At 38.8% G+C, this 19227-nt stretch overlaps 1 protein-coding gene across 3 annotated transcripts in view; it reads right to left on the bottom strand.

The window, feature by feature from the left end:
• The window catches only part of RIMS2 (regulating synaptic membrane exocytosis 2), a gene marked incomplete at its 5' end in the record, with an annotated part of 310377 nt that overhangs the window by 143762 nt on the left and 147388 nt on the right, over nucleotides 1-19227 (bottom strand). For 2 of the 3 annotated variants that reach the window (XM_081953023.1, XM_081953024.1), the window contains 4 exons: nucleotides 6015-6083; nucleotides 12567-12720; nucleotides 13009-13180; nucleotides 15098-15228. In XM_081953023.1, coding sequence (XP_081809149.1) covers nucleotides 6015-6083; nucleotides 12567-12720; nucleotides 13009-13180; nucleotides 15098-15228 — 526 coding nt within the window. Of the gene's footprint in view, nucleotides 1-6014; nucleotides 6084-12566; nucleotides 12721-13008; nucleotides 13181-15097; nucleotides 15229-17436; nucleotides 17485-19227 lie in introns of all 3 variants that reach the window. The other variant, XM_081953026.1, reaches the window with a different exon arrangement.

The raw sequence follows: 19227 nt of genomic DNA, 5'->3' as shown, positions 1-19227 counted from the left end.
AGTAGGAAGCAATGCTCTAATCACATGAAATGCACATTCTGTTTGGAATCAATAAGAAGCAGTGGTGGGCCCAGCATCATCCACATGGACGAGCGCATTTGTCTTACTGCCTCCGTGAGGCTCCGCAACACTCCAGCTGCTCAGTGGAGCATCGCGCAGGCACTATACATGCCATGTGTGTGCACAGAGGCGCTGAAGACTTAAAAGACCAGTAAAGAGCTGGGGCGGGCGGGTGGAGGATCTCTGCTCAATACCTTTACAATTACCGGCTGCCAATAGGGAAGATAAGAGCCTGGAAGATGATTATTGAATCCAACAACTGATTTATTTATTTTTTGGTTAGGAAGGGATGCACTATTATCTCCTTTAAAGGTCAAAGAACCACTCTGTCAAAAACACTGACACCATCATATGCACCCAATACCAGGTCATCTCCCAGGCAGCTTTAACAATCCAAGAGGAAACTGGGTCTAATAAACAAATGGCCATGTTCATAGTCTGAAGGCCCCTGCCCATGTCATAAGGTATTACAAACTCAAACTCAAGCCAGATCACTCCACAAGGCCATGGTCCAGCATCTCAATGGGACCAAATCATTTGGGATCCAACTAAGTACATCTAAGCAGCTTCCTTTGCATGATAAACCAAGTATTCTTACATCAGCCCTATATATATATGCCTAAAGATGTTTTTTATCTGTTTTAAGGGATTCCAGGGTGGGGGGGAGGGTTAATCAGGCCAGGAGGGGGATTAGTGCCAGGCGAACAGGTGTGGTCAGGAGGGGAGTGAGCGGAGTGGGGGAGGGGAGGGAGAATGATATTCCAGTGGAGGGTTGTCCTATTCCAACGGTCGTAGGGAGGGGTGGGTGCGAGGATGGATGAAAATCTTGTAGCTGGTTGGGAGACCGTGGCTGCTGGACACGCCCGGTCACTTGTACCAACCCCCGCACTCTAGGTGGTCAGGATCTACAGAGCCAGGGCCTGAGGCTGATGTTGTGCAATGCAAGGTCCGTTGTCAATAAGGCCCCCCTCATTAATGATTTGATCTCGGAGGGGGAGCTGGACCTTGCAGGGATAACGGAGACCTGGTTGGGCCACGAGGGTGGTTTACCCCTCATGGAAATGTGCCCACCGGGCTACCGTGCATTTCATCAGCCCCGGGCCCTGGGTAAGGGTGGTGGGGTGCGGTAGTTATACGGGAGAGTCTAGAACCGAGGGAATTCACTGTCCCACAGATATCTGGGTGTGAGTCTCTTGGCGTGAAATGGGGCCCAGGGAGGCAGTTGGGCTTGCTGATTGTATACTTGGCTCCTCACTATGCATCAGCGGCCCTGCCTGAGCTCCTCAAGCTGATCGCAGAGACGGCGGTTGAGACCCCCAAACTTCTGGTTATGGGGGATTTCAACTTGCCGTCGACGGGTGAAGCATCTGAGGTGGCTCGGGAGTTCATGGCTTCCATGACAGCCATGGACCTGACCCAACTAATTCAGGGCCCCACACACGAGGGAGGCCACACGCTGGACCATATTTTTGTCTCTGGACAGTGGACAAGTGATCTGGGAATAGGGGACTTGGCTATTACACCCGTCATGGTCGGATCACTCATCTCTCCGGTTCGACTTCCCTGGCGCTACCCCCCACCGCGGGGAGGCAGAACGAGATTGTCCTAGATGGTTCCGCCCCAGGCGCCTGATGGACCCGGATAGGTTCCAAACGGAGCTTGGGCCACTTCCTGTAGCCCTGACCCGCTCCCAGATGGAGGACCTGGTGACCGCATGGAATAGTGCGGCTGCCGGGTCCTTGGACCGGGTTGCGCCTTTGCGGCCTCTCCTGTGGCAACGAACCACCCTGGCCCCTTGGTTTACCGAGGAGCTAAGGGTGATGAAACGCCACAAGAGATGCCTAGAGAGCAGATGGAGGTCCTCACGCTCCGAATCTGACCGAACACAGGTAAGAGCCTATTTACGGACCTACCTTGTGGCATTAAGAGCAGCCAAACGTCGACATTGTGCCGCTCTTATTGCGTCTGCAGACAACCACCCTGCCACCCTGTTTCGGGTGACCCGCTCCCTCCTGTCACAGAGGCCGCGGGAAGCCCCCTTGCAGGGTAGAGCAGAGGAATTTGGGGAATATCTGCAGGACAAAATCGCTCAGATCCGGAGTGAATGGGTCCCCTTCAGTGGACCAGGGGGGACGTCAGAAGCGAGTCTTGAGGGACCACTCTGGGAGGAGTTTGACTCTGTTGCCGCCGATTATATGGACAGGTTACGTGGGCGACTGCGAGCCACTACATGTTTATTGGACCCGTGTCCCTCCTGGCTTGTACTGGCATCCTGGGAGGTCACATGAGGCTGGCGCCTGGGGCTAGTGAACGCTTCATTGGGTGAGGGGTCCTTACCGGCCGCCTTGAAAGAGGCCCTTACTCAAGAAGCCTTCTTTGGACCCGGTGGAGCTAGCCAATTATCGTCCCGTCTCCAACCTTCCCTTCTTAGCGAAGGTTGTAGAGAGTGTGGTGGCACAACAGTTCCCACGTCACTTGGAGGAAATCGATTATCTAGACCTGCGCCAGTCTGGTTTCCGGCCCGGTCACGGCACGGAGACGGCCTTGGTCACGTTGGTGGATGATCTCCGGAGGGCCAGAGATAGGGGGTGTTCCTCTATCCTGGTCCTATTAGACCTATCAGTGGCTTTTGATACCATCGACCATGGTATCCTATTGCGCCGGCTGGAGGGGGTGGGGGGCACCGTTTTGCGGTGGTTCTGCTCCTACCTCTCTGACCGGACGCAATGCGTGTTGGCAGGGGAGCAGAGGTCGACCCTGAGGCCGCTCACTTGTGGGGTGCCGCAGGGGTCGGTCCTCTCGCCCCTCCTGTTCAACACATACATGAAGCCGCTGGGTGAGATCATTCGTGGTTTTGGGGTTGGATACCATCTGTACGCTGATGATACGCAGCTGTACATCTCCACCCCGAACCACCCCAACGAGGCCGTCGAAATGATGTCCCGGTGCCTAGAAGCCATTCGGGTCTGGATGGGGGACAACAAACTCAAGCTCAACCCCTCCAAGACGGAGTGGCTGTGGCTACCGGCGCCCCGGTTCAACCAGTGGACTCCATCGCTGGCCATTGGGGGTGAGCAACTGGCCCCCGTGGAGCGGGCAATTTGGGCATCCTCCTAGATGCCCGGCTGTTGATGGATGACCATGTGGCAGCCGTGGCGAGGGGGGCGTTCCACCAGGTCCGCCTGGTGCGCCAATTGCGCCCCTTATTGGACCGGGACGCCCTTCGCACAGTCACTCATGCGCTGGTGACGTCTCGTCTGGACTACTGCAATGCTTTCTACATGGGGCTCCCCTTGAGATGCACCCGAAGACAACAGCTGGTCCAGAATGCGGCCGCGCAGTCTATCATGGGGAGTACGAGATACTCCCACATAACACCTCTCCTGCACGAGCTGCACTGGCTACCTGTGGTTTTTCGGGTGCGTTTCAAGGTGTTGATTACCATCTTTAAAGCGCTCCATGGCACAGGACCTAGCTACCTGCGGGATCGCATCCTACCCCATACATCCCTGCGACCAATTTGCTCTCACAGGGAGGGACTCCTCCGGGTGCCGTCCACCAAGCAATGCCAACGGGCGGCGCCCAGAAGTAGGGCCTTCTCTGTGATGGGCCCAACCCTCTGGAAGGACCTCCCCCCCGACATTAGAACCACTACTGACCTCCGCTCCTTCCGTAAGAAACTCAAGACCCACTTGTTCCAATTAGCTGGCCTAGCCCATCTATAGTTCTATTTTTATCCTCCTGACAGTTATTTTTAATTTTTAATTATTTTTAATTTTGGGGTAGATTTTAGGGGTTGATTTTAACGTTGTTCTTAATTGTATTTTACTGTACAGTTTGTATATTGCCTCCTCTATCTATATGTATGTATGGTTGTTTTTTACCCTGACTGTACACCGCCCCGAGTCCCTTTGGGGAGAGGGAGCGGTTTATAAATTTAAATAAAGTTAAAGTTAAAGCTGATTAATGTTTACCAATTAATACTGAGAAAATTCCTTATCCTAAATGATTTTAAGTATTTTAATTAAAGATCTGTGAATGTATTTCTGTCTGTTCTCCCACATTTGGAAATCAATGTAACAGGGAGGGCCTTCTCCAGGTGCCGTCCACTAGGCAATGCCAACGGGCGGCGCCAAGGAGTAGAGCCTTCTCTGTGATGGGCCCAACCCTCTGGAATGACCTCCCCCCCGACATTAGAACCACCTTGGACTTCCGCTCCTTCCAACAAAAATTGAAGACTCACCTGTTCCGATTAGCTGGCCTGGCATAATTAATTATAAATGTTACAACTATGAACTCCTGGAAGCATACTCTCAACTGGTTATTTTAAGGGTAATGTTTTAATGTTTTAATTTTAATCGATTTTAGGGCTTTTAGAGCCATATTTATTCTTCTGTACAGTACTTTAATTTTAACCTCCTCCACATATATACGTATATTTATAGTTGTATTTATATTTGTATTTTATCTGTTATTTGTTGTATGGACTGTACACCGCCCCAAGTCCCTTTTTGGGAGAGGGGGCGGTTTAGAAATGCGAAGAATAAAAATAAAAAATAATATGTTATAAATAAGAAAAATAGGACTGCCATTTGTCACTATTAGAATACTACTTATCTAGCAGTTACCTGTACTTCTAAAAATTAGTAAGAAAGGTAGTAAGGAAGTAAGTTTTAATTAGCAGTCAGAGCAGCCAGAAACCAAGACCACTAAGGCTCTGATGACCAGGAATGAATGGTGGAGGTTGATGGCTAAACATTGTGATTGTTTTCAAGCAGTGAACCAAATGTCCCTAAATGCAGCCATGCCCCAATATCTGCCAGCCTTTCTCTGCCCATTATAGCAGGTATGTTCCTCTCAATTCTTCTTTCCCCTCAATTCTTCACCCATTATTGCCATCTCCAAGGCCAGGGCATACATATTCAAACTTGCACTGATCTCCCCATACCCCAAAAGCCCTAAGAATCTATCCCAATATCTAGAGCAGGCATGTCCAAAGTGCGGCCCGGGGGCCAAATGTGGCCCTTTTTCAAATTTCAAGCGGCCCGCAGCCTCTTCTCCCCACTGGAGTTATTTGTTTAGTCTTTCATAAAATACCGTATTTTTCAAAGTATAAAGATGCATCTTTTTCCCCTCAAAAAAGAGGCTAAAAATCTTGTACACTCAATACAGCATTTTTTGCCTCCCAAAACTCTGCCCCCTTCACCAAAATGGCTGTGCATAGCCTTTAGGAGGTTTTCAGAGTGATCCTGGGGGCTGTGGAGGGCATAAATGAGCAAAAAACGGGCCATTTTTTGCTCAACTTTGCCTCACCTAGCCCCCAGGAGCACTCTAGAAGCCTCTTAAAGGCTACTCATGCCCTTTAAAAAAAGGCCCATTTTCGTGAAAAATGGGCCATTTTTGGGAGAGTGCAAAAACTTTTTTTTAAATTTGCCTCTTCAAAATCTTGGTGCGTCTTATACTCCGAAAAATACAGTAGTTAATTCGCATTTAATGTTAAGGGTTCAAAGAATGTCAGGCTGAATGATCGGCCGCACACATTTTCACATCACCAAATCTGGCCCTCCTTGCAAAAAGTTTGGACACCCCTGATCTAGAGGATTCAATTTCCCTATCAACTATACCTGCCTAAGCACTCAGTGACCCAAAGAGGGAGCTTAACCCTGGCCCCACTCCTTGCCCACCTACCCCTCCTAAAGATAGGGAAACTCACACCACTGGCCGAATTGCTTTCTAATGTAGCTGCATGTCTTCTGTTTTGGAAAACAAATCCTTCCAGATAAATAAAATAACCAATATGAACTCTTTCGTTAGCAACCAAATTATTTTAAAACATTGCAGAAATAAGCATGGCAACTTTTCATTCAGACACGATTGTGGAAGAAAGAAGAGTATGAATTCATCATGAAAAATAATATTTAAGAATTTTAAAAATATGTCTATAAATGTTTTACCTGATACTACTCCTATACCATCATCACAATCATAGTCTGAGATTTCACTATCACTTATTCTTTTGGATCCTGCAAAAAAGAAAAAGAATAATTAAAGATTGATCATAGCTATTACAGTAAAGAAGTGACATGTTTATTAAACTTTACTAGTAACGTTAGTAGAAATAGTTAATTTTGCATACATTCATTTTGTGAGTAGACAGAAAAATGCTATTTCAAGAATTAATTTTGCTAGCATATGCATTGAAATAAGTTAATAAAAAACATCAAAGTCAATTGCTACATCTAAAAAGCCAGACACATAAGAAAAAATATATTAGGTTTACCATTTTATCTGCTTGTACACAAGAGATGTCCTAATATTTGCAACGAACCAAATATAATTGATTTATCAACAGTAAAAGAAGCAGAAAACATAATCCTCATTGGGATTGCAAATATATGATACGAAAACTCTTTTTAAAAAATATATAGTTAATGACTAAACATATTTTATAAATACAAGATCATAAGATTCCTCAGTCATAATTGAGGAAATAGGAATCACTCAAATACATTTTTTCCTCCTTTTATCTATTATACAAATTTTCTTTGCTATCTTTTATCACAGTCAATTGATCTCTCCTTTGACAATTATGGTTAACTCTAATTGTATTTCTTCTTAAACTAGCATTTAAAGTTTTTTGTCCTTGAACAAGTTCCTACAAACTTCTTGGCAAGGTTTTTAAGAAGAGATTGGATAGCCCTTTGTCTGGAATGCTTAATGGGTCTCTTCATGAATGGGAGATAGGGGGTTGGACTAGAAGATCTCCAAAGTCCTTTCTAACTCTGTTATTCTGTAGTGAAAGAGTTATATATGAGCAACAGAAATTACAGAGAAGGCAATATTCGATTCTTCAAATTGTCCTCAGTGCTTTCTCAGAAATTATGTGTTGATTCTTTGGGTTGTGAAACAACACACTAAAAAATCAGAAGAGAAAGAACTTCAATGATAACCTTTATTATTACAAATTAATAAGTAAAAAAAGCATCTTATCATTGCCAATACTGAGCAAGAAAAGCTTCAATGGTGTGTGCTGTTGGGTGGGTGAGGATTTAAAATCTGCATGGACTACCTTTCATTGCTGGAAGCAACTTCTGCATTTGCCTTCCTGTTCCCATATTTTGTGCTTTCTTGTTTCTAACTCCTACTCTCAACCTCAGCAGGTTCCTGATCAAGTCTCTGGCTTGTCTCATGATTCTTTCAAAATATTGGGGTTTTTTTTCAGATTAAAAACTAAATGACCCAGTTTTACATATCCTCTTCAGCAGGGGTGGGATTCAGCTGGTTCGGACCAGTTCGGGTGAACCGGATGCTAATTTTACATCTGGTTCACCAAACCAGTAGTTGCAAGGACTGGCTGGCCCTGCCCACCCCTCCCCTCCCTAGAGTCTCCATATGGCCCATTTTGGATGCCAGGTAAGTGTAAGGCCGGTGCAGGAAAACGGTCCTCCCAGAAGTTCTGAAAGTCCAGAAATGGGCCAGTTTTCAGCCTCCAGGGGAGACTATTTTCGCCCCTCTGGAAGCTCGAGCAAAGCCTCCAGAGCCTGGGGAGGGTGGAAACTCCCCCTCCGCTGTGGTTCAGGAGGCTCAGGAGGCCACGCCCACCATGGCCACATCCACCCAGCAACCCGGCAGAGAACCTGTTGCTAAAAGTTTTGCATCCCACCCCTGCTCCTCAGGTACCAATAAATACCAAACACACGTTCCTCTTTTGCCTTTTCTAACATTACTCACTTCCCATCAATGCTTCTCCTACTGAACCTTTTGTCCACTATATGCTATGCCCTAGTATAGGAGTGTCAAAGTTGATTTCATTGAGGGCTGCATCAGGATTCTGTTTGACCTTGGTAGTCCAGGTTGGATGTGGCCAGTTCGACATCACTCATGTCAGGGGCGCCAAGCACTCTGTCAGCAAAAATGGGCTCCCAAGCTCTGTTTTCTGTTGCAATGGCTTTCTCCTACCTTCTACCAGTGAAAATGGAGCTTGGGAGGGCCAGAGGCAGCCTCCCGAGTTCCATTTTCACTGGAAGAGGCACCATGGGCTGGTCCTTTTCTGTTTCCAGGACAGCCCTGATGGCCAGATCTAAGCACCCCATGGGCCAAATCTGGCCCCCGGGCCTTGAGTTTGACACCCCTGCCCTACTACCTTCTCAAGATTCATACACAATCTTACACACCATGCTTGCATGAATGTTGCCTTTCTGCTAAAGCAAGGATGTGAAATTTAATCCAGATGACCAAGGAGTTGAAAGAGGAGGTGGTCCCTCGGAAAACCAGGTCCAAAGCCATTTAGGGTTTTAAAGGAAGGTTGATTTAATTTGAGGCTTTAATGTAAAACAGAAAATTGGAGGTATTTATTTGCTGAATTGATTTAGGAAATCATATCCAATTCTATGGTGGTTTCATTTAAATACAATATTTCTCAGAAGTTCAAGTTAATCCATTTCTAATCAAATTTCTGATTCAAAACAAATGGTCTTCCAACAGTTGTAAAAAAAATCAATATAGAGCTACGATTATTACAAATAAGATTGGTTATTTACTGGGTTTAAAAAAAACACAGCTGGAAGAGAATTATTTATAAGTGTACACATATACTTTATGATTGATACCATTGATACTATAAAGGAAACATTATTGCTCCATAATAGTCCTGTATAGTGTCATATCAGTAAGGAACTATAAGTAAGTAGTTAGCATATTAGTATAATTTTTAAATTTAACTCAAATTGTCATAAAGTCAAGATATTAATATTAATACTATATTTACTTTATATTGAAACACAGTGAATGAATAGTTAGGAAGCTGTTCTATTTTTTTAGCAAACTGTTTATATCACTAGCAAGAACTGTACAATTAGAAATAATGCAAGGATAAAGTCTAATTTTTAAAAACAGAATAAGAATCCAAAGAACAAATAAGCAACTGAACTGGACCACAACTAATAGCAGAGGCACATCAATAGCATTAGAAAAAAAATCACAAGCAATAAATGGCATGCTTTTAAATTACCTGGATTATATGAATATGAGCCTTTATCTGGAAAATTTTAAAATGAAGTGATATCAGAAAAAAATATATGAGGTTTTGACGTGTAACAGAAATGTACTTAATTTGAAAGGTTGTCTATAATTAAGTGCAACCGCTATTTTTATTTGACAGCGCGTACATGAATTATTAGTTTTTTAGAACTTTTTAGAGGTTATATATACACTGTATTTATGTCCAGTGGCACTTACTCCATAATGATCTGGTGATCCTAAAACCCATCAGGGTACTTTAGTTATTTACACAGAGAACTTCATTCTGTTAGTTCTATTTGGTAGCCAAACACAAGATAGAGTATCGATATAATTCCTTAACTGGTGATTGACTCAATAATCTTATTTCCCCCGTAGTTTCCTACTTAATTATCAGGGTTTCCCTACTGTAAATACACTTGCATTTCTCTCCAGTGTATCATCTCTCCCTATTGCAAGGTAACATCCTCCTTTTCTCACATTGGTACAGACATGTTCAGCATTATGAGTAATGTCTGTGAAGTTAGTGGTATCATCAAAGAACTTAAAGCCTTTTCCTTACAAAAAGATGGCCAGTTTGGGGAAATCTGATATCCAGGGGAATTATGTTCCAGAAATAGGCGCCACAGCAGAAAAGGCATATGCTTCTCCAGTCCTGTAAAACGGCAATGTTTAATGGAAGGGATCTGGAGTGTGCCCACTCTGCCAGAATGTACCAGAAACAAGGGGAGATGGACAGTCCCTCAGATCAACAGGTCCTCTGCCATGAACTGCTTTATAGGCACCTTCAATTACAGCTGGAAGCCAACTGGAAAACAGTGCAGCTAATGGTGACACATGGGCTTACTTAGAAGGGTCTTGCACCAGTGCATTTTCTACCAGCTATAGCTTCCTAATGGACTTTGAAATCAGCCCCATGTAGTGCACATTGCAACAAACGAGTTGCAGTGATGGTACCAAATTCTGAGCTGATGAATTTCAAACAGAGTCTGCCTTAAGACACTGTTTAAAAAAAAGCCCTTGGGAAATTCCTATTAATGTTTCCAAAAATCAGCTTTATCGTGAACTAGTATTGAAGACTCTTTATTGAATTGTTACTTCTTTCTTGATTTTGCCACCTACATGAGACTCGAGAGGGTTCATTAAAAGCATTGTTCTATTTTTTTAAATAAAAGACACATACAATGCCCAATTGTGGTTTGGATTCAGGATTAGGTACCTTTAATTCTCATGATTGGTTATTTGTGTTCCAATTCCTTCTGCCGCAGCTTTAAAATGAGGCAGTTCTAAATCCATCATGTTGCCTGTAAACCAGAGGACAAGTCCCAATTCAAACTTGAGAGGTCCTTGGTGCTCTCTGAGTTGGGTTGTTTACTTGCAGATATTTCATTACTCAAACTAGGTAGCATCATCAGTGCTAGTGATGTTGATGACTAGTACTGATGATGTTACCTAGTTTGGGTAATGAAACATCTGCAAGAAAACAATCCAGAGCACCAAGGACCCTTCATATCAATCCTGACCTACAAACAGAGGTGGATTCCTACCAGTTCGGCCCAATAGATAGTAACTCAGCCGCTCACAAACATGAACCAGTTCTATTGTCATTGGCGCCATCTTGATTTTTGGTTCATTGCATGAACAGAACAATCTCCATTGCAGAAATGTAATTTTTCCCCTTTTCTAACATTCTGCACATGCACAGACCTTTTTAGATATAAATCTTTTGCACATCGAACCGGCAGTAATGCCAGTAGCAACCCACCCCTGCCTACAAATATTCTCTTTTATTAGTACCCAGTTCAAACTGTTCATGCTCTGATACGGACCCAAAGTGTTTATGGAAAATACCGTTTTATTTAATTGACACACCACACAGTAAACTATGGTTCACTCCCACTAAAAGTTGATCATATTATAGAAGATTTTAAAAACTATGACTATAATCTATGATGGAAAAATTGAATTATTCTTTAATTATTCACTACTGGAATAATTGAACTAGACTACTGTTTGGTAACATTACATATTACATAAGGAATCTATTCAAATAAGTACATTAGCCTAACATGCCCAAAGCATTTATTGTACAAAAAAAAGCAAAAAATTAAAAGAAGCATGAAGGTTATGTTTGAAAACAAAAAGAGAAACTTTTTTTTAACCTTACACATCACACAATGGTAGATCCTTGAAATATTGGAGAATTTTAATCCTTGAAGCTTAAAATACTATAAAGATTCCTCTAGGATAAAAGATTGAGGCAGTCTGGTTTAGAGAACAGGGCTCGTATTTCATTCTTCACATACTGAATTGCTCAACTATGTGAACTGCATTTCATAATTCATAATGTACCAAGTTTTGATTTGTTTATTAAATGTATAAGCTGCCTAATTCCACCGTGACTATGGGTGGTAAAACTTGCATACAAAACAGAGGGGCAACTTTTTTTTAATATTTCTTTTGTTTTTCTGTCCAGGAGGAAATGTCAAGGAATCCAACTGATCTTGGTATGATGCTCAAAGGATTCTACTGCCTAACATGTTATCTTTATAATCATATATTTATACACATGTTAACATGTAGCTATAAGGAAGTTTAACGATTTTAAGTAAGACACATCTGACATATTTGTGATGCAAAGGGAAGCATAACGTAAAAGAAGTTTTTAAATTTATATAAGATTTATATTCATGGATTTACAGATATATTTGTTTTAAAAGTCATTTTCAAATCATTTTTTAAAATATTTCTTTTAAATTAATGCATTACAATTTAGGTTTTTTTTCTTCAAAATGTATGACTGAACCTCCAAATATTTTTTTATTATAAATATTAATTTTTCCAATGCAGGTATCTTAGTTAACCATTTGTTCAGTGACTATTTGAAGGGATGAATGATGTTGAATAAGGAGACTTATTGTCATTCTCAAAGTGTTGGTGGTCACAGTGTCCTGAAGTCATGTGATCACCATTTGTAACTTTCACTGCCAATTTCTGACAAGCAAAGTCAATGGGGAAGCCAGCAGGAAGTCACAATAGCAATTACATGACACCACACCTAATGATTGGGATTCACTGAACAACCACAACTGGAACTGCAAGAACCAACATTAATGGTAACATGATATGATTTACAACCATGTCACTTAGCAACGGAGTTAGAAATTACCATCATTAACCGAGGACTACCTATATTTCTAAACTGTTGTAAAGGCCACAATTGCATTGTGACAGCTACATGGAGAAAGTAATACTGTACATAATATAAATAGGCAAGACAACAAAAAGGAACTACAGAAAACAAATACATTTCTCAATAAACAATGATATATATATACATACATACATACATACATACATACATACATATATATATATATAAACCGAAGAGATACTATATTATTATGGTATGCATTTTCGCTCCAGAAGAAAGCATTTCAATTAGCCCGTTTGCAACAAACACAAACTAATAGTATTCTATAACCTACTTTGCAACCTTCGTGTAGGGCTATCCCCATGAAGCTGTCGGCGTGGCAAATATGGGGAAGGATGGGGAAGTGGCAATGAGGACATATCATGAGTCTGAAGTTTGTACCAATGAGGCTCATCATCCAGCAATGCTGTCTCTAATTCAATAAGAATCTAAAAAAAAGATAATAAAATAAGAACTGTTCAAATAAAACACATCATTTGTGCTATAACTGTTTTATAAAATACGTACTATGTGATATTTGTATATTTACTTAAGTTAATGGAAACTGAACAGCTTCAAAACATAGTTTACAAGGTATATAAAAAAGATAACTACCAGCAATAAGGCAGAATGCAATGTGATGCAGATTTCTTCATTGTAGAATTTACTGTACCTTTGTGCCTATGGAGATAACATTAAATATTTATTCCTTATAATCAATAAATAGCATTGATTACCTCTCCTAAAAATTCACTTTCTTCCTCACGAACACGAGCTTGGTCCCAAAGAGTAATTTCCAACATTCGCTCTCGAAATTCTCTCCGATGAACTGGAGAATAAATAAAGGTTTGGTTCCACTTGGGCTCCAATGTTTTTTTTACTGTTTTTGTTCTTCTTTTATTTTTATCACTGTAATTAAGAAGTACATATTAAAGATGTTGATATTACAAAGAATAGTGAAAATAAAATATTTTTAATGGAAGGACAAGTTTAATTCCTTTTACAAAATTCCTGAAATTGGGCTTTACTTCTGAAGTAATTACTTATTCCACAATATTTTTTATTAGTAGTTGCTATTTCAATATGAACTGTAGAAAATCATGATTAGTACAAATAGGATGTTGTAAACAAAATCATACGTGCAAGCCGCCTCGTTTAATAATTTTATCGGTTCTGCATTTGATCCAAAATTCAAGGACATATAGGAATTTTATTGTCAAGCAAACATTATAAGGGATATTCATAAATTGCTGCCCTTCGATAGTAATTAATATAAAAGTTATCACTGAAAAATGTATTTATGTACTGAATAGGTTCACTCACTTCACACAAATATCTACAAATATTCTGAAAACTATGGATAGGCTGCTACGCAGTACACTGGTTGAGATGCTAGAAACACATCAATATTTCCAAAATAAGCTGAACTAAATTATCAAAACAATGGATTGCCAACAGACTGATACATTATCAATACGCATCAGATGTTATATTCTGCAGAACTGTTTTCCTTTTTCATTTGACTAAAAACCTCCACTCTACAAAAATTTTTATATTTTAATCAAAATAGTTATAAAACATCAGCAATACTTTTGACATGACAAATTTTAGCAGATAAATTAAAATATTTTATAAAATAGGTATGCAAGCATTAAAAGAGTTCATTTCAAAATAATGTCTGGCAAATAATCTAAAGAACATACTATAGTAAGTGACAGAAATGTTATTTGTATGTTTAGTAATGTTCAAAGGTCTGAGCTTAACTATTATGCCTAAAGCAAAATTTATTTAAAAACCCAATTTTGTACCCTGCCTTGAAACTCCCCTACTTCAAGAACCCTAACTAAAAACATAACTCAACATTCAAAATGGAAATATTAACATGATTGTAATTGCAACAATTAAAGCAAATTGGGGAATGTCAATATAGAGAAACTGCTATATTTAACAAACATTTCAACATCAAGAAACTTTTTGCTAAATAAATATTATTTAAAATTTATTTCAAAATATTTAATATAACACCTGTAATTCAGTACAAAATGAGAAGCTTAGAAAAGAATTACATATTAATTTAAGTAGTATTTTGTGGGCTTGAGGGTGAAAATAAAATACAGAAGGACAAGATTGGCAATGACCATTTGGGGTACAGTAAGACTGATTTCTAATAATTAATAAAAAGGTTATGAAAAATAACTATTACTTATTAAAAAATAAGAAATATGGGAAATAGAAATCCTTTTGTCCTTCCTTCCTTTCTCTCTTTCCCTCCCTCTACAGTCCCCTCTACATTTCCCCCCCTATATTTGATGTGTCCTAAAATTTGGGCAAGAATACCATAGACTCCTAGATTCTCCAGACTTTGCTTTGGAAACTTCACTATGTTGATAAAAGCAACAAGACTTCCCATTAAGCATCCCATCAGGCCAAAGACAGTGTTCTATGATGACTTAAAGATCTAGATGTATTATTGATTTTGGAAATTAAGCTGTATGCCTTGGAACCTGTTCAACCAGTCACTGTCCACACCAATAAGCATTTATATTGCAGGCATGATCCATAAAGACAATAATCTGAGGAAGCACATCAGCATGTCTGATTTATATATTTATTTATTTATTTACTCATTCATTCACTCACTCCTTTTGACTTAAAAGGTTAAATGGGGGATATGGTAATCCTTCATTATTGTTAACAGACAAGCCCTGATAAAATACTTTATTATTTAATATATTTGTACAATTATATATTATATGGTTACATTCTGTTAGATATTATTCACAAAAATTCATTTATAACAATACCCACTAATTTTGTTCATACTACCTTCTGTCAGGAAGAAAGTAAATCTTAACGTAGGGATTCCTTGGTCTCCCATCTTCTCTTGAAGGGAGATCTTTTGCTCCCAATATTGTGACTATTAATTGATGGCCAACTTTGTCATACCACAACTTTATCTGTAAAGAGAAATTATGAATTAGGCAATTTTTCTAGAAAATTACAAGATGAAATAAGTAAATTTAAGATAAATAAAATGCTTAATCTACACTGTATTTTATTATTGCAATGAATATTCTAATTTGGCTGTCTGGTGTTTACCTACTCAGAATTAATTGCCAGTGAGTTTTATAGGTAGGTTTGTGTCAAGGTTACATTTAAAGCACAAAATGGGGGTTATACTATATTAAATGTTTTGTACATTGAAATGTGAACCCTATGGACTTTATAGAATACAATCATTTATCTGTGAAATGATTTTACAGACTTTTCTTCAAATATATATTTCAATTATATTAACATTTTACCATCCTGTTTTGCAAACTGAAAATATTATTTAATCCCTTACATAGCTCTAAATTTCTTTTCCTCTGAAATTTTATATTAAAGTTTACTTCCCAAATTTGCTTAAAATTCATGTAAAGATGTAAACAAATAATTGTTATTCTAACCTAAGCATTATGCACACCCAACAAATCTCTGCTAAGTTAAAAAAAATAGAAAAAATTAAAGTTAGAGACCATATAGATATGTCCTGATCTACAATTATTAAAATCAAATGCAGGATAAAAACGAAGTTTATCACCCCTCCACTAAGATAACTGATGGTTTTGAATGAAGTTGAAGTTTTCTTCATGGACCGCTGATTCTTTCCTACATTATACGGAAAAGGGTAACTGTGTCTGGCCATGCCATTTTAATTGGATTACAAATAGTCTTCAAGTTATGACTGTGATGAAGCCTGCCTATGATGGTTGTAACTTATAGTGGTTGTAAAAGATTGGTCATGTGACTGATCCAACTTTAGGGCCTTTTTTGCAGCAGTTATTAAGCAAGTTGCCATGGTTGTCAAGTCAACCAAGGATTCACTATAGGGGGTCATTTGTCAAAAAAATGGAAGTAAATCCTGGTTTTCAGCAAAACTGTCATAAAATGCAGTCACATGACCATAGGATGCTGCAAACGGCCATAAATCTAGCCCAGGTGCCTGAAGTGCAATCACGTGAATGGGGGGTGGAGGGGCAGCTGTTAGAACTTCAAATCCAAGTTGTTAGTGCCCAACTAGGTAGGTCTGTCAGAACTTCAACCACTCACTAAGGGACTGATTGTAAGTCAGGAACTACCTGTAACTAGTTATTTTCATTAATATCAGATGAATAATACAGTTGTAATTCCAAAATATTTTGATCCAATGAATGTCACAATCAATGTGACAATCAAAATGTGCCATACTAACTTCTTAATTTCAATTCAAAGAGTCTCCTATATACTGCTCAAATATAGCCTGGTTTTAATAACATTCAAGTGAGTAGCTTGTAATATTATATTTCTCAAGGACTATTTTGGGAGGATTAAATTGTTCAACTAAGCTGGATTTATTAGGAATTGAACTACATATATCATGTCTAAATTCAAAATCACCGAATATTATAAAAATGAGTAATGTTCCATGTTCAAAATAAAAGAAAATAAAAATAAAGAGAGCATGCAGCAAAGCAAAATAAGCATAATGACATTCTTATACAATCTACAGGTTGGTTGATCTATAGTAGCTTAAGGAATAACCAATGAGAAAGGGCAAACAATTTGTATTTGAATAAAACAGGCAAATATAATCAACAGTAAACATCACAAGAAATTATAATCATTTATATTTCACAATTTCAATTAAAATCTTAAAATGCCTGCAGATGCAAATTACTTAGATGAGAACAAATTTATTTGCCCATCTTCTCAAGGAAATGTCATTTAGAAAATGCAAAAAAAAAGAAGAGAATGATTTAAAGAGACATCAACTTTAATATACAAGGACAAATATCAAAACAGATCACTTATTTCAAGGTACACAGTTGCAGAAGAGTTTCAAAATTATTATTACTATTAATATCTAGTAATGTCTATGGCTCTTTAAATGTAGGTAAAATCAAAACTAAAAGCTAGTTGTCTCTTTAAATTTCAGTGTAGGGTTCTGATAACCATGCAATATTTTTCAAGCTGTACACAAGACAATATATTTGTTAAGATGGTGTAAAACAACACATTCAAAAATTAAAATGGGAAAACGGACCAACGGTGACATTTTCCTACTATCCATTTTCCAAGAAAACAACAACAACCAAAAAGGAAAAAAAAAACTTTAGTTTCTGTCAGGCAGATTAAGCCTTTACCTGAACCCTAGGAACAAAAGGCGCTGTTCTTCTACTAAGGCTTTGGCTCTGGTAAGCAAAATTAAAGAAAAAGCAGTAAAACAAAGCCAAAAAGACAACACACTAGAAACTAAAAGACCAAAATTAAAACAAGGACACACAACTTTAAATAGTGCCATACACCAAGAACACATTTATTTAAAAGCAAGTGTTAAAACTGATGTATTAAAACTGTAAACATCCTTTATGTTCCTCCATTAATAAGATTTTTATTCGACTTGCTTCACATTGTGATTGGCGTGTCCTGAAGACATGTTTGTCTTTATTCACAGTTGTTTAATATTCAGGTCCTTTCCAATGCCTTTATTAAGAGACTTCTTTATGTACAATGCAAGTTAAAATAACGCCACTTAAAAAACAGTACGATGCAAATTTATAGCCCCTTAACTGAGTAAATCCCATTAATCTCCATTGGTCTTCCATTAGAATATATAGGATTATATTACCCAATGTCATGGAATAGAAACGAAAATACCTCAATTTACCCTTACAGCTGGCCCTTAAAATGATTTAATAGTGAAACTCGTTACGGGGTCTCACTAGCATTTTCAATGAGCTCATTTATTTTAGCACACTACCAATTAATATGGTTTGCTTTAATAGTTTCAAAGGAGTGGTACAATTTATTTATTATACTGAGTCAGTGCTTAGACTGTAAAAATGCATTTCATTAGCTCACTTCAATAATCTCTAGATTATTAAAAGATCATCTTTATACGCTTGTACCTTCTCATTAGGAGGATAAAAAAACTAATAAATTGTTAATCATATTTCTGGAAGTGGTTTAATCATGTTTGCTGTACTTTCTATATTACTGTATATATTTATCTCCTATTTGTTTACATATTCCCTTATACTTTTTCTTGGAAAAAATAAGGAAATGAATTCTTCATATAGCTCAAAAGCATTTATAATTGGACATCCACAAGAGGATGTCATTAGGTCATCACAGACATACGGAAATCAAATTCTATATAGGTGATCTTCCTTAAACAAATTATGTAATTCACATCATTATTGTAACGATGTCATGTCATAAATGACATCTATGGCTTCCATTAGGCGCCTATGGGACCTATTTATTTATTCATCCATTAGACATGTATTTATACAATTGTCAATTTATTTTAGTGTTCAAGACCACTTTAGAAAAAGCTGCTTTGCAGATTATTGTCAGTTTCAAAAGTGACACTGGGAAAGTCTCTGCATATTCTACGGCCTCTCTCTTTTTTTAACAGTTTCTTTCTCTTTTTCATTTGAAAGAGCAAATGGTAGGTCCAGGATAGCGGAAGCTGAGATATTCAGTTTCCTGGCAACAATATATAACAGTCATAGCATGAAAGAAAGGAGACTTAGAAGTATAGGTAGAGGCATGAAGGTATGAAATAAAGGAATGAAATAAAGGAAAAGCAAGGCATTGGTTTTCAATCCGTGAGTTGTAACTCTCTAAGAAGCTTTCAGTCAAATTAAGAGAAATTGCAAATCCCAGATCCACAAAGGGAGCAGGGAATGTATGACCTAGGAAGATGAGCAGATGTAGGCAGGCATCAAATCAGATCAAATCAAATGAAAGCAAATCAAACCTTTACCGCGGCCGTAAACCCAGCAGTCAAATACAAACAGTTAAAAATGAAATATATGTTTGTGTGTATGAATAAGGAATTAATACAATTTTTCAAACACAAGGAGGGAGGGATGGTACATATGGAAGAACACAATTGGGCAATCTGGGAGAATACATCCAACTAATGG

The sequence above is a fragment of the Natrix helvetica genome (assembly GCF_964273705.1).
Source record: "Natrix helvetica genome assembly, chromosome: 4".
NCBI lineage: Eukaryota > Metazoa > Chordata > Lepidosauria > Squamata > Natricidae > Natrix > Natrix helvetica.
Note: the sequence above shows the minus strand (reverse complement) of the source record. Positions and strands in the feature narration are given on the sequence as shown.